Source organism: Camelina sativa, chromosome 19 (genome assembly GCF_000633955.1).
Source record: "Camelina sativa cultivar DH55 chromosome 19, Cs, whole genome shotgun sequence".
NCBI classification, from domain to species: Eukaryota; Viridiplantae; Streptophyta; class Magnoliopsida; order Brassicales; family Brassicaceae; genus Camelina; species Camelina sativa.
In genome coordinates, this window is record NC_025703.1 from 19,559,221 (window position 1) to 19,574,169 (window position 14,949).

The 14,949-nt window shown below is 35.9% G+C and overlaps 2 protein-coding genes across 2 annotated transcripts; both read left to right on the forward strand.

Annotated features, from left to right (window-relative positions):
- Nucleotides 1-1,562, forward strand: LOC104766708 (PRKR-interacting protein 1-like). The gene is made up of 2 exons (XM_010490646.1): nucleotides 1-325; nucleotides 1,097-1,562. Exons 1-2 carry the CDS (start codon nucleotides 74-76, stop codon nucleotides 1,430-1,432), a joined length of 588 nt encoding a protein of 195 aa, XP_010488948.1. The 5' UTR covers nucleotides 1-73; the 3' UTR covers nucleotides 1,433-1,562.
- Nucleotides 10,398-11,179, forward strand: LOC104767995 (F-box protein At2g21930-like). The gene is made up of 2 exons (XM_010491948.1): nucleotides 10,398-10,968; nucleotides 11,064-11,179. Exons 1-2 carry the CDS (start codon nucleotides 10,398-10,400, stop codon nucleotides 11,177-11,179), a joined length of 687 nt encoding a protein of 228 aa, XP_010490250.1.

The window sequence follows — 14,949 nt, forward strand, 5'->3', positions numbered from 1 at the left end:
GTCCCCACGTGAAGTCGCAAACAAACAAACAAAAAAAATCCCCAAATTGTGACCGGAATTAGGGTTTTTGACGATGTCGTCCGGGAAGCCAAAGCAAGGCGACACACGATTGGTGGTTGCTGCCACGACGGCGTCGGCATTGATGGAAGCGAAGAAGGCAGATCACGGAGGATCTTCATCTATCGTTGAGTATAAACCGCCGGTGATGCTTGAAGACGAAGAAGATCTAGAAGTAAAGCTCAGACGAATCCTCGAGAACGTTCCTGTTCGCGTTAGCAATACTTCTGGAAGTTCCGCTGGTTCTGGTTCCGGTGATTTTCACCAGGTAATTCAATCTTAGCCCTGTATAGCTTAAATCGAAAAATTATGATTACTTCTGAAATCGAAGAAGGTATTGCGAACATGGCCTAGTCTTTTGGTTCTTAGGCGTACTTAGTTGTGTGTTTTGTAGCTATTCTCACTCAATTAGGATGAGTTTGTTGTTGGGATCTGAATTTTCTTAGTTATAAGAATTTGATAGAGCTATATATGGACTTTTGAGTATTATATGCGGGATGCTCATGTGAGAGTAGCTAAACACACAACTAACTACGGAATGAATTTAATTACTTGAATCGGCTGTGATAGATTTCAACTTCTAGGATCGAAAACTGTAAAAGTTAATTCAAAATTGTAGGTGGTTAAAGACGAATCCTGTTCTTTCGTAACTCAAAATGGCTGGATTCAATGCCTGGTCTTTTGTTCTCGGCATGGTTAGGTGTGGTTTTGAAGCTACCGTTGATTAATCAAGAGAAGTCCTTGTTGTCATAACAGGAATCTGAAATTTCTTAGTCGAAATGTGTGTTTCTGACTTTATATTCTTCACAATCTCTTTATGCCTTGTTAAAAGTTTGATAGAGCTTGAACTCCAGAGTATTTTTTGCGGGAGGCTCGTGTGGTTTAGTAAATCGGTGCTGATTATGTGAATTATATAGGTTATGGCTTGAGTACTTTCTGATGTTTGGCCCTAAATATTGATTAGCGTGTGTACATCCTTTGCATAATTTACTAGATATCTTGACTTGTGTGATAACGATGAATCACTCTCTTTTTACAGTACCGGCAAATGAGGCGAAGAGAACAAGACCGACTAACAAGGATGGATATTGACTACAGCAAGCGGTTAAAAATGGCTGAGTTTACTATAAGAAGAGAAGAGAAACTGAAAGCTGCAGAAGAAAAAACATCAAAGAAGCGTTTGAAACGCCAAAAGAAGAAGCAGAAAAAGCAGGAGAAGAAGATAAAACCAAACACTACAGCTGAGGAACTAGAAAGGCAACCTAGAGAAGAAGAAATATCATCTGACAATGGTGGCGATGAAGAAGAAGAAGAAGAGTCTGTGGTAGAACCTTTACGTCCGATGTTTAATATCAAATTCCAAGAGAACCGTTAATAGCTTTTCTAATTGTAAAACATGTTGCATGAATCCAAAACTATCTCTTTGCAAGATGAGTTTCTCTCTTTCCTTTTGTTTTCAATAATGTATTATGGGGAAAAAGAAATGGAGCAGGTTTGTTTAGTCAGTGTAACTAGATTTTAACCGCGTTCATATAATTTTATTATCATTTAATGAATGTTTTCCAAATAGAGCGATAACTAATTTATAAAGATTTTTGAAGAGTTTAACAAAATTATTAAAAATGAATAAGTGAAAGATTGTTAAAGATGGCTAGAGAGTTTTGTTGATTAGTTTTCTAAAATCTTGTAAAGTTTTCCAAACAATCCTTGTATTTTTCTGATACTTTCGATGACTTTATTTTGTAAAGAAAGTGTCTAAAATCATGAACAATAACATAATAATTGAATTCATTAACAATCATAGATTTTTTTGTTTTAATTGAATAACACAAAACTTTTAATGACTTTATAAAAGTTTGAATCCAATAACCCAATTTTTTTAAGATTTTAAATTACTTTTTACAAATCACAAACTAATAACACTAAACTTTAACAAACTTTAACAAAATCTTGATATAATAACAATAGATTCTACATAACTTTTAAAATCTTTAACACTTTTCTCTCAAAAACGGCTAAACCCGCCGAATGAGACAAAAACACGACTTAAAAGTATTCCCTAACCCAAAACGCAGCGTTTAACTTAAACTTGTTCGCACTTAACCGGCCTTGCATCGACCGATGCACTAACCGGGATTGCATTTTGCGGATGTTACAATTCTCCCCCACTGTAACACCCCCGACCCGTTCTAGGCCAAGAACAGACCGAGAGCATCATGTATAGGACGCCCGCAGCCGGCCGACCGAGGTTCCCGGAACGCATCCGATCGCCCAAGTCGTCCAACCGCAGATGTCCGTTCCTCACGAATCATGGCCTAAGGCTTTGCAACCCGTGCCGCGATGTGCGAGTTGTGATTAGTCCGGACTAGACTAATAAATATCAATGGGAGACACGGGGTTTTAAGAAAACATCGCTTTATTGATAATGTTAAATCGAGTAATACGTAATATATACAAAAACTACATCTTACAAAGGCAAGGAAATCTACACCGGTTGGCCTAACGTCCTTTACTACCCCTAAGGTCTCTCCCACTAAGGTTACCTGTAAAACAAATTGGGTAGAATCCTGAGTAATCTAACATTACTCAGTAAGTCCGTAATTCTAATGAACTAACCCAACCCAACCTCAAAATAACAATCAACAAGCAAACAGCGGAATAAACAATCAATCACGAAATAAAAAATATGCAATTCTTATCTCCTAAGTTGGGCCCCTATCGAATCCATGATATCCCAAGGCAATGCCTCACACCCCTAGACACAAAGTCTAAAAAGGATACACATCCTTTCATACTACATCGTCATGTGGCGTCCGGCCGGGCATGACCTGCTTCGAACCTTCGTAAGCCTTCACGTTACGGAGTTACACGCAACGCACAACAGAAGGCGGGATCCTCATGATTTGCCTAATGCAATCTACCTAAATGATACTAACTAACATGCAGGCAAGCAATAATATAACAATCGGATAACATAACCGCAACACGACTAAACGTCCAGCATCACGGTTATACCATCGCGACGCTATATCGACAATCACACAAGCAGCATAACAATAATGCAATACAAGCAATCACACAATGCAAGCAAAACAACCCAAGAATAATACCCCCTATTATTCTAAGTCTAAACTCCTAACCTCTCTCTAATTAAATAAATAAATAACTAAATAACTAAATAACTAAATAACTAATTAATTATTTAAATAAATAAATAACTAATTAATTAAATAAATTAAACCCTATCGCGGACTACCTTACGCGCTTCAGAAACATACCTTAGCCTAGCGACTAAGATTCCTAGACTCTCGACTAGACTCCCTCGGACTTCCCCCGGACTATCGCTCACACCCTCGTCCACTAAGGATTTTCTGTTTGGTTTTGGTATGAGGAACAAATGAAAGGGGGGGGGGGTTTGGGGGTTTATATAGGTGCCCAAGGTCGGTGGTCGAAGCATGAGGTGGCGGATAGGCATCACCGTACGGCGACACATGTGCGGACACTAATCACCCTCCGGGCAGCGACACATGGCGAATAAGCTTGGGCGAGCTTATCTCTCTGTCCATCCTTATCCAATTCCTTCCTTATCCATTCACGTCAGTAGAGCTGCCTGCCTGGTAGCTAACGAACACGGACAGTACGGTACATGGGCGGACGCGTATGGCCATCGGCCAAAGACTGTACCACCGTACCAAAAATCTGATTTCTCCGTTCGTCTTCAATTTTCCTTCGACCAAAAGCTTTGTATTCGTCCTTAAATACTTAGGCTTAGCTCCAAAAATTAATTCCCCTTCGTCCTGATCGACTCTAGCATGATAGCCGTCCCTCGGCCATTGCGCATAAATTTTAGGCCCCGGGGAGGGGTATTACACCAACATAGATTCGTCCTCGAATTTCAAATATCCATCAGCCAAGGAATCCCGTGAGACCATCTCCACGGCCCGCACTCCTCCGACCGATCTATAGAAGGTCACCTCTAGGCGATAGACTCACGCTCCAGACATTATTTGCTCTCGACTTTTGGACTTTCCTTTTACCCATAGGTCTAAACCTTGAGTTTTTATTGGATCCTCATCAGACCTAAGTCTACATGCCATAAAGTTGACTCCTCATCGGGCCTAAGCCCGCATGCCATAATATATAAGGAAATCCAATATTTATCAACTTCATGTATTGTACAGACAATGCGACACATCCCTACCTATAAAAATATATTTTCATACATGGATTCTTAATGTTATAACAATGCAATGGGTAATAGACTGTTAGATGAATGTATACTTCAAAGGCATTAAGGACTTGTTCTATAGTTTTAACAGGATATTCTTCTAATTCTTCCTTCTTAGGTTTTCCCCAAAACAATTTCTTTTGCAAAGAATCCATAATCGTCAGTTGCAAGCCATCATTGGAAAGCCTAAGTTTGAAGTAATACTTTATACAATGAAAACACTAAGCAATAGTATACATAAAAGTAAATGATAAAAAAAAAAACTAACAGATGCCTTTGAAGTATACATTCATCTAACAGTCTATTACCCATTGCATTATTATAACATTAAGAATCCATGTATGAAAATATATTTTTATAGGTAGGGATGTGTCGCATTACACCAAGTGATTTCTTCAACTTCAAAAATTACTGGATTGATTATAACTTGTGAACAATCCCACAAATTTTGAACACTCCAGACATCTGTAATTATGGTTATACGAATCAAATATATAATAATTATTTGTAATAATGTTAATATGTAGTATAATGGAAAAAGAATTACCGTTGTAAAGATTGACTTTAGCAAACCTTAGTAAGCAGAAAACAATACTATCAGTAGACTCTTGGCAAGCTTGATTAATTATTTGGGCGTAGTTACCCCAAAGAGTACACAAAATACGTGTATCCCTATATAACAAAGTAGTATACAAAAAGATAAGTTGGTGTAATGCAACATTTGTTGTAATTATAATAAATAATATAAAACAGATTGTAAGATCATAAATATAAAACTTACTCAGAATTTCTCATGTGGAAGTCGATTTTGGTAGTTGGTTTGTTAGTTGTAGTTATTTTTTTAATTTCACCACAATCCACAATTTGACCAAAGAAATCTGAGATAAAACATTGTGAATAGATTAGAGGAAGAAATAGGATGTATCCTTATTAAATGTAATATGATATACGTACCAAATAAAAAACTTGAGTTTTGCTCCCCCGCTAGTACAGCATCATACTTAGCTAATGAATGAAACATATCATCAGATATATTATCAGATGGATTAACACTTGTCTGGATGTGAACCCAATCTTCCATTTCAATTCAGATAGCTTGACAGCTCCATAAGTAGGAGCTAAATTAATGTTGAAATTAGGTTCCAACTGCCTATTTTGAGTTTGTTCTCAAAGTTCATGATCTGGTCTTTTTTCACATTAGCAGCTATCTTATCACCCTATAAAATATTTAAATAAATTAAAGAATGGGTTAAATAAAAATATATGAGATCGATAAGAATTTTATTTAAGATTACTGACCGCAGAATCAACCAAAAACATCTCAATGGTTTCTCCGATTTTAACGTTGTATTGTCTCCACATATGCAAGATCTTGACCTGTAGAAGCCAGTTGGCTCTATAGGGTCTGAGAGACTTTAGAGGAGAAATGGGGAGAGGTGAGGCTAACATTTTGACTTGTTAAGCTATGGTTGTGTATGGAAATGTATCTCTTTGTAGAATGAATATGTTCTTATATAATATTTATGATAGTGTATCGAATACTCACACCGATAATTAAGGTGGTATTGGTTTAATGATCCGATAATGTCAAGAGGAATAAAGATCTCTCTACTAACAGAGTTTAAGGTATATTCAGTCTTTTGAGAGAATATCGGTTACCATATATTGTTAAAAATTAAAAGTAACATTATGGATATATGGTAATCAGTGGCGGAGCTAGGAATTCAATTCATCAGGGTCAAAATATAATTTAAGATGGTCAATTGTGTTATTAATTTTTTTATAGGGGCCAATTCTGCTATTTTATCAGGGTCAATTTGATTTTTTCTTAAAAATTCAACTAAATTTAAAATTTCACCAGGATCAATTGACTTACATGCTTCTACCCTAATTCCGCCCATGAATGTAACTCTAAATATTTCATTACTGTACGGTTTAGATATTTATGGAATTGATTTAATGGTAGTATATGTCGATCACGCTAAATACACAAAGAATGCGGGATTTTTTATTAGTTAGATCTCTAACAAATATGGTATATTTTAATAATTTATTTTACTTTTTTTCCTTTATTAGTGGAAAGTAGTTATCATTAATCAGCGTGTTTATGTTAGTATTGATTTAGCGTGTTTTAGTTTTTGGATATGGGCCGCATTACCCAATGATATATGTAAACAAATAGGTTTCAAATGAACGGTTATGATGTTTCTTACTTGAACGGTCAGGATCAAATTATAAGATCCGAAATAATAAAACGGGTCATACAGACCCGCGTCTTTATCCGTTTAGAGGAAGGGTGAAATTTCGTGTGTAATCTTTTATTAAATGGAATATTTGCTCATAATTCCAATGGCAGTCAGTTTAATTTCTTACAAAGCAAAGGTGAGTTAGTTAAACGACTTTTCTTTTAATAGTAGAGATTAAAGGAACTCTAACTTTTGTTGATATTTGTATAAAAAAGCTAAAAATAGTTTTTAAGAATCTATTTAGTATAAATTTCCGAATTTTGTTTGTACTATTATATATAGTTTTTTATTATTAGTGTTTAGTAGTGGTGAAACGTGTACCTTTTTAACTCTTCCACACCCGTCAAAAACCCGTCAAAAGGAGTTTTTTTATCAAGAAAACATAATATGGAAAAAGGTTTTCTTGTTTTATTATCAATGGTCATAAGGCTCTATATATACACAAAGATATATTCGTAAACAATATATGTAAATCTTCCTAATCAATATATGCAATAAAATTACATATTAAGTGATTAAGATTTCTTCTTGATTCCCAAGCTAAGAGATACGATTTGCTACAATCATATTGTAACGCCCGAACCGAGTTCCGGTTTTGGAGGTTGGTGTCGACCGACATAAAGGGAGTGTCGCTCGACACCATATGGTTTAAAAGGTTGCAGTTCTAGTTAATCTCTGGTTTAATGTGGTTTAACGGTTTTAGAGAACCCCGAAACATTTCCTGTAAAAGGAAAGCACTCTCTTCATGTGAGGGGTTCCTTCCAAGCCGTTTTCCTGCCCTATAGAAGAGAAGAGGTTTTTGGGTATCCTTGGAGGTTAGGGAGGTGAGGAGATGGTTTTGGGATGGGAATGAAGGATAGTGGCGATGATGTGGCGTGGAGGAGGACAAGGGAGCATTGGTGGTGGTTAGTTGTTGCTCCTTCCTCAGATTTCGTCTCTAAACCAAGGTAAGTGGTTGATGTTAGGCTTATATAGAGTTTTGGAATGATTGTGATGGATTTGTGATGGGTAATATGGATTGAGAATAATCCATGGGTTGTTTTCATTAAATGTTGCCTTGTGAGGCTATTTTGTTTGTGATTATTTGTATGGGAAGCGAGCATTGTGGAGAGTCAGGGTTTTGCGGCCAAAAGGGCTGAAGGACAAGCCTATATGTGGTTGCAGGCTTGGTGTCGTTCGGCACCATGGTGTTGTCGGTCGACACCAACACCCGCGTACGGACAGCGGGAACTGGTTCGAGATGGCTACTTCAGAGCAACGCTTGGAGGATGAAACGGAGTCCGATTTGGTTGAAATTTGGTAGGTAGCTTTATGGTGCTACAAGCTTCATATCCAACGGTGGGTTTGTGAAACGAACGGTTGGTTTGTGTTTTAGTTAAGTGTTTGTATTGTGGCCTGACAAAGACGGTTCTGTGGTAAGCACGCTTAACTGTGGAGTTCTCTCAAAACCCTTTACCGAAAAGATAAGTGCACTTTAATGACATAGATGGCCAAATCAATTCTTAAACTTCTCCTCATGTCCCTGAAACCGAGGTGTCACAGACCTGACCCTTATGTGCATCCCAAGCAGACCCGCTAAGAGGGAAAGCATGTAGTCTTGTTCTCTCGAATTGCTGATTGTAGAATTAAATTGTGGGTTCTGGAGGATGCTGTGAGACATGAATGGTCTATAGAATACCTTTTATACATATCTAATTATAAGTTGATATGGAAAGTTACTAATAGTAATTTTTTGAGTATTGTGCTTAATGATCTAAGGATCCTTTATACGTGTAACGGATCAGTAAATATAGCAAACCATCACAATTTCGAGTGAGCTAACTAAGTTTGAATTGGTAGCAAATTTATCTTTTAAACTAGTATGACTTGCATAAATTCTGTTTTTGGCGATTTAACAGATTTTTAATAACCGTTGAGAAAAAGTAGCATCAAAACTAGTATTTACTTCTTTCCAATGTTTTTCTGAACGACTAAGAAGTTAAGCTTGTTCAACTTCCCTCAAATTAGGGATCAGAGAATTTTATATGGTATCTCAAACATGTAACGTGGGAGATCACTTTAATTTGGTGTCAAACAAGGAAAATTTTATCTCCTATATATGATCGAAGAACACTTGGAGAAAATTTAGAATAGATACTGCTTGATCACGTTATAGAAATATCTCAAGGATTACATGTTAAAACCCTAGCTAGCGAGGTTCCTCTGCGTATTGAGGCAATGTGCATCCTTCATTCACAACCAAGACTTCGTGAAATCGTATGTGACCAAACCCTCGACTCGTATGCAAAGTTTCATATCATCCAATATGAGAGCTAGCAATTAAGAAACTTAAAAAGCATTTCTTCTTCTCATCGATTAAGCCTCAAAATCGAGGTGAATCCTCATCATCATCTTCCATAGCAACTAACCATATGAATAATCATTGTCAACCGTACACAACCCTTGCTCCATCTGTTCATGATTTGATTTGCTATGGACCTCCTTATAAACTCCTGATATATAACCCTATCACTAGACGATGACTTTTGCCTTTGCTTATATGATCTTTTCTCTTAGGATAGATACGTACATTACTTAGGTTATGTTCCCATCGATGGTGATTATAAACAGTTGTGTATAACCAAAGGAAAGGATCATCTAGCTCAGGAGCTTGACATTGGGAAATGGGAATAGGTAGCGGAGAACCATTAAAGATTGTCCTCCTCACTCTTGTGAATCTCTTGATATATGCATCAATGGTGTGTTACACTGTCAAGCTATTTTGGACACAAATCAAGCAGTCATGATCAGTTTTGATGTTAGGTCTAAAATTTTTGATGATGGAACTACCAAAAAATTCAAGGTTCACACACAAAGCTGATCACAAGCTACAAGGAAAAGATTGATATCATCTAGTTGTAGAATGGTGAAAGGAGGTTTCCGTTTTGCGGTGTGGGAATCATGTATTGAATTTTCAATTCTATTGTCTTACAAATGCAGGTGAGTTTGTTTTGGCACCAGAAACAACTTTTCATGAACCACCATTTTATGTCCTTGGCATAACTCCCACTTCAGATTGGTCTTGACATGGTGAAGTACATGCTCAGTCACACATTTTGATTCTATTTATTTTATTACATATTTAGACTTCCTTTCCATACAAGTTTATATTTCTTACCATGTAAATATTTATTTTTGTTGAATAATAAGTTTCACATTTTTAAAAAGGATTATGTAAAAATAATCTCATTTGCATTATTTATAAGAAATTTTGGTATTTTTCTCAATTGTTTTATAAATATTTTTTTTACTGTCTTACAATAATCCGAATTGAGTTATCCCGCGTGTCAAATTTCCTACTGGTTTAATTAAAAGAAAGCAAAACGCGAGCCATTAGATATATCATACTTCATTTCCTTCTTCTCTTGGTTTAGAAGATAAGATTTGTGGAGTGAGAGCACTCAACACCGTTCGTTGGTATCACCGCCATGGAAAGACAAGAACAATAACAAGAGGCGAACAAGGAGATCTCCTGTGATGTGAGAAGCACAGACCCGATTCCAGATGATGCCATAGAGGAGATACTCAAAGCATCAAGTTTTGAAACCCTAGCAAGGTTTCGCTACATATCGAAGCAGTATGCATCCATGATTCGCAGCCGAGAGTTCATGAAATCGCACTTGATCAAGTCTTGTACTCGTCCTCTCAGAAGCCTCATCTTCACATTCATGGAGATGGACGGTTTGGGGAATCAATTCGTCTTCTCAGCCAGTTAACCTCAAAATCAAGGTGAATCATTTTCTTCAGCAACTTACCATATGAGTTGCCAAAATCAACTGCACACAACTTCTTCTGCTTCTGTTCATTGTTTGTTTTGCCATGGTAAGATGGAGATATATAACCCTAGCACTAGAAAATCCATTACTTTGCCTAATGAGAGTTCCGCGGATTACATTTACTTGGGTTATGATCCCATCGATGGTGATTACAAAGTGTTGTGTCTGGTAAAAGCACAAGACTTACGTGTTTTGACTGTGGGAAAGGATACTTTTTGGAGGAAGATTCAAGATTTTCCTCCACACTTTCGTTGTTCTCCTTATTCTCCTGATCTATCTCTAATTGGTGTTTTGTATTATGGAGTTTATCATCATCTCCCTGATGGGATTCTTCTCCACCCTGATCATTTGATTCTTGCGATTATGAGTTTTGATGTTAGGTCCGAAATATTTGATCTCATAAACCTACCAGAGTTACTAGACAATGTCATGCATCCAATTCTGACAACCTACGAGGGAAGGCTTGAATTCTTTTGCAATATAAGACATGGTGATTCTACCTTCATTTTGTGGGTTCTAGAGGATGATGTGAAACATGAATGGTCCAAACACTTGTACGTTCCACCTCCATTAGATGGCCATACTTATGATGATTTTCTTGCCTTTTGTTTTATTGATGGAGGTAAGCTTCTTTTTTCTTTGGCACTTGAAACGTTTATGTTTTGGTTACAAAAGATGTCATGGCTTAACTTTGACCCCATTCTCCCAATGATGCAGGTGAATTTGTTTTGGCACCCCGACCGTTTCGTAGTGAAGAACCATTTTATGCTGTCTATTATGATATCAAGAAAAATGCTGTTGGAAGAGTCTTCATAGAAGAAATATTCACATAACTGGATGAGGAGACACTTTATATGACGCAATCTATCTTCCCTGGTCAGATTGATAATCCCATGTTTCTCTAAGTTTGCTCGCTCTTATCTCCATTATTGAAATGTTTGTTCTTAATTAAGTTGTAATAATTAATTGGGAGATTTCATGATATTTTGTTTCTTTGTTTTTTTTTTTTTTTGGCAAAACTTTGTTTATGTATTCATACTCTCGGCATTGTCTCTGGTTTTGCTTAATTAGTGTTGCATCTTTTGAATGTTTATCTGCCTCTATGTATTGAACTTGTGTATTGCTGCCTCATCTCATTTAATTTCTTGGCCTCATGTAGTTTTCTTTTTCATCTATATGTCTTATTTGATAGAGAAAACTATGAGCTAAAAGTAAGGGGTTTCTCTTTAATATTGGTAGAGATATGAATATTAAAGAGAGGGTAGGTTCATACCGAATCTGTTAGATTTTGTAAGACAATTTTAAAAGGTAGATCGGACTTGGTAAAAGATCATTTACGGATGCTATTGGAAGTCGAGATGGGGGTGTTTGGTTCTATGGGTTCACTAGCTAGAATGACTCGATTTTGTGAAGAGGCGACGAAAACGTAAAGATGAGGAGGAGAAGATCTGAAAAAGATCGACTGAAAAGAGGAGGCTTACGGTGGTGGTTCTAGAGAGATGAGGGGGAGCGAGGTTTAGTTCATCCAATAATCTGTCATGCATTGCATATAAACATTTAAAGTGGAAAGCGCAGATCAGACTTGGTAAAATTATCATTTAGGGATGCTATTTATTGGAAGTTCCAGAATGGTGGTCTAATTGGTTCTATGGGTTCACGAGACACACACATGACTTTTTCAAGATTAGAATGACTCGATTTGGTGAAGAGACAAAAACGTTATGGTGGATGAGAAGATCGAAAAAAAGAGAAAGAAAAAAGAAGGGTTACGGTGGAGGAGAAGATCGAAAAAGAGAAGGGTTACAGTGGTAGTTCATGGTTCTAGAAAGATGAGGGGGCAAGGAGAAGGGTAGAGAGAGGTTTAGTCGGTCGAAATATGAGGAGAGCTTTAATATATATACGCACACACACAAAACGAGAGAAAGAGACAAATGAGGGTTTTGTTCACACATAAACAAAAACCGAGAGAAAGAGACAAACGAGGGTTTTGTTCACAGGTCAAGATTCACACAGTACTTACACATGCACATTTCATAGTCATATGTCATGCTTTCTTAAATATAAGATAATTAAAGGTATCTAATTAACTCTAAAACTAGATTTGGAGGCGCACATATATGTGCGGAGTATTTGATATTTAATATTAATTTATACTGTTAAAAGGGAAGCATTATTTATAAGGCAAAATAAAACTTGAGAATATATGACATAAAATGATCTTAAATAAATTGAAAAGCATACCAAATAATAAGGACATTGAAGTAATTTTGGCCCTCAAAAAGCGTGGATCCTTCTCTGACCTGGGTTTAATTAATTTGGGTTATGTATAATGTGTTCGGATTCAAATTAATTAATAATATAAACAAACAAAGTCTTTTTCACAATAAAAGCTCGGTATTTGAATTAGCGGTTACATAAGTGGCCCAAACGTGTAATATCCAATAACCTATTATCAAGATGCGTAATAAATACATTGGTCCAATAAATCTTTCCACACAGAACATAATTCTCTAAATAAAAAATATTAACTACTACTATATTTACTAAGATATTGTATACATTACAAAAAGAATAATAATAATAATGGAAAACAAATATAAATTTATGTCTTCATACTCACGCAAATTAAGCCTTTAATAATTATGTAAAATATAAAATTAGCAAAATTTCATATATCACTAATGTTGAAAAAGGGAAACTATCCATATGTCCGAGTCACACAAATTAAGGCAATTCTAAATATGAAATGATAACAAATTAGCAAAATTCTCGGATGCAATGTTTCCAAAACTAACAATAAAATATTACACCAAATAACTCCTACTTATCATTCTTATTTGCTCATTTACTCGCAAATTAATTGGAAACTGTACAACTATATATAATTCGTTTGGCGAATACAAGATATCGTAAAACAATATCAATGATAACCACTTTATACGGAAAATGGCTGCAAGTAATGGAATCACGAGTCTTGCTAACATAAAACCTTTCAAGACGAGTTGGAAGATCCAAGTGCAGATCGTTCATTCGTGGAGACAATATACGATTTACACTGGGGAAACCTTAGAAATGATTCTATCAGATGTTGAGGTGAGATTCTATTCATTTACTCTAATCTACTTATATTTGTTAAACCAATATATGATTATGTGACTAATAATATATTATTTGCTGACTATAGGGAACTCTAATCCGTGCCACTGTTAAAAAAAATCATGTCAACAAGTTCCATGAATGTGGTCTTTGAATTACTAAATATATATATACATGAAGAGTCCAAAGTTAGAATGTGGCCTTTGTTAAACCCATTCTAGCTATGGCCTTTGCAATGACGATTAATAAAAGTCAGGGACATTCGTTGAGCAATGTTGGTTTGTATTTACCCCGACCATGTTTTACACATGGCCAGCTCTATGTTGCTTTATCAAGAGTTACTTCTAAAAAAGGGCTTAAAGTGCTAATCGTTGCTAAAGATGGGAAACCACAAAAGAAAACCATGAATGTGGTGTTCAAAGAAGTTTTTCAAAACATATAGGTAATTTCTGGACACGGAGTAACTTATGTTACTTAGGTATGTATTTGTTGAAGTATAACACTAATTTGTAGAACTTATGGTTTACTTGATATTGCTTTAGCTTATTCTCGGTTGGCTGAATTACAGGTAGCTATTGGTGAAGGCGTGAGTGATGATTAAGGGTGGATTATGCCTCAAAGACGTGAAACCAAATAGTTTAAGTTGCTATACATTCTTTTAATATTTTTAAATCTCGGCAAACATTACACTATCTATCATGTCGAAATCTATATAGACTTTCAGTTGGGATCTATTATTTCGGAAGATTTGTCTAAAATTGGTTTTACGCAGTTTTATAAGGAAAGAATCTAGAATAAGAAATTTAATCCTACAAATGTCGCAGAGGCTTCAAGATTATTAATTTGAGAAACCTATTTGGATATTTCCTTAATCTAATTTGCTTCTTAAACAAATTCCACAAAATTTAAAGGGATAACGAACCTGATAAATGATGGCGAACTTTGCTTTGGGCGTTGATCGTGAACTACCCATCTCAATTTGGATCCATTAATCACTTGCAAGAAAAATTGATTTATAAAAGAAGAATGAAAACCTGATACAAATCAAAAACCCAGCTTAAATACAAATTGTGAAACTAAAATTGCTTACCTTGCACAATAATAACACACATAGTGTTGATCTCACTGGCTTCTAAGCAAATTATTGATGAGCTTCCATGTCGCTTGATATTTCAATTGATAAAAGTCGCTAAAGTCCCAACAATCGAGAACCAGAGAAGCTCCCAAAGAGAAACATGCTAAAATCTATTTGATTTTTATTTTTGAAAAAAACTAAGTGCAAGAGAAAACAAGATCAATTTGACTTCCACTGTCGCTTTATGTTTGTTTATGTGGAAGAAGAAGGTAAAAGCGCCTCTTACAGTCGGACTGTCACCAGAATTTGTTTCGGCTTTCTTTCTGTGAGTTTGTATGGAAAAATTAAAATGCTTCTCGATTACTTTGTTTTATTGGCAATTAGAAAGAGATTTTTTTGGGGGCTTAATCGAGCCCAACACATAATTGTTAA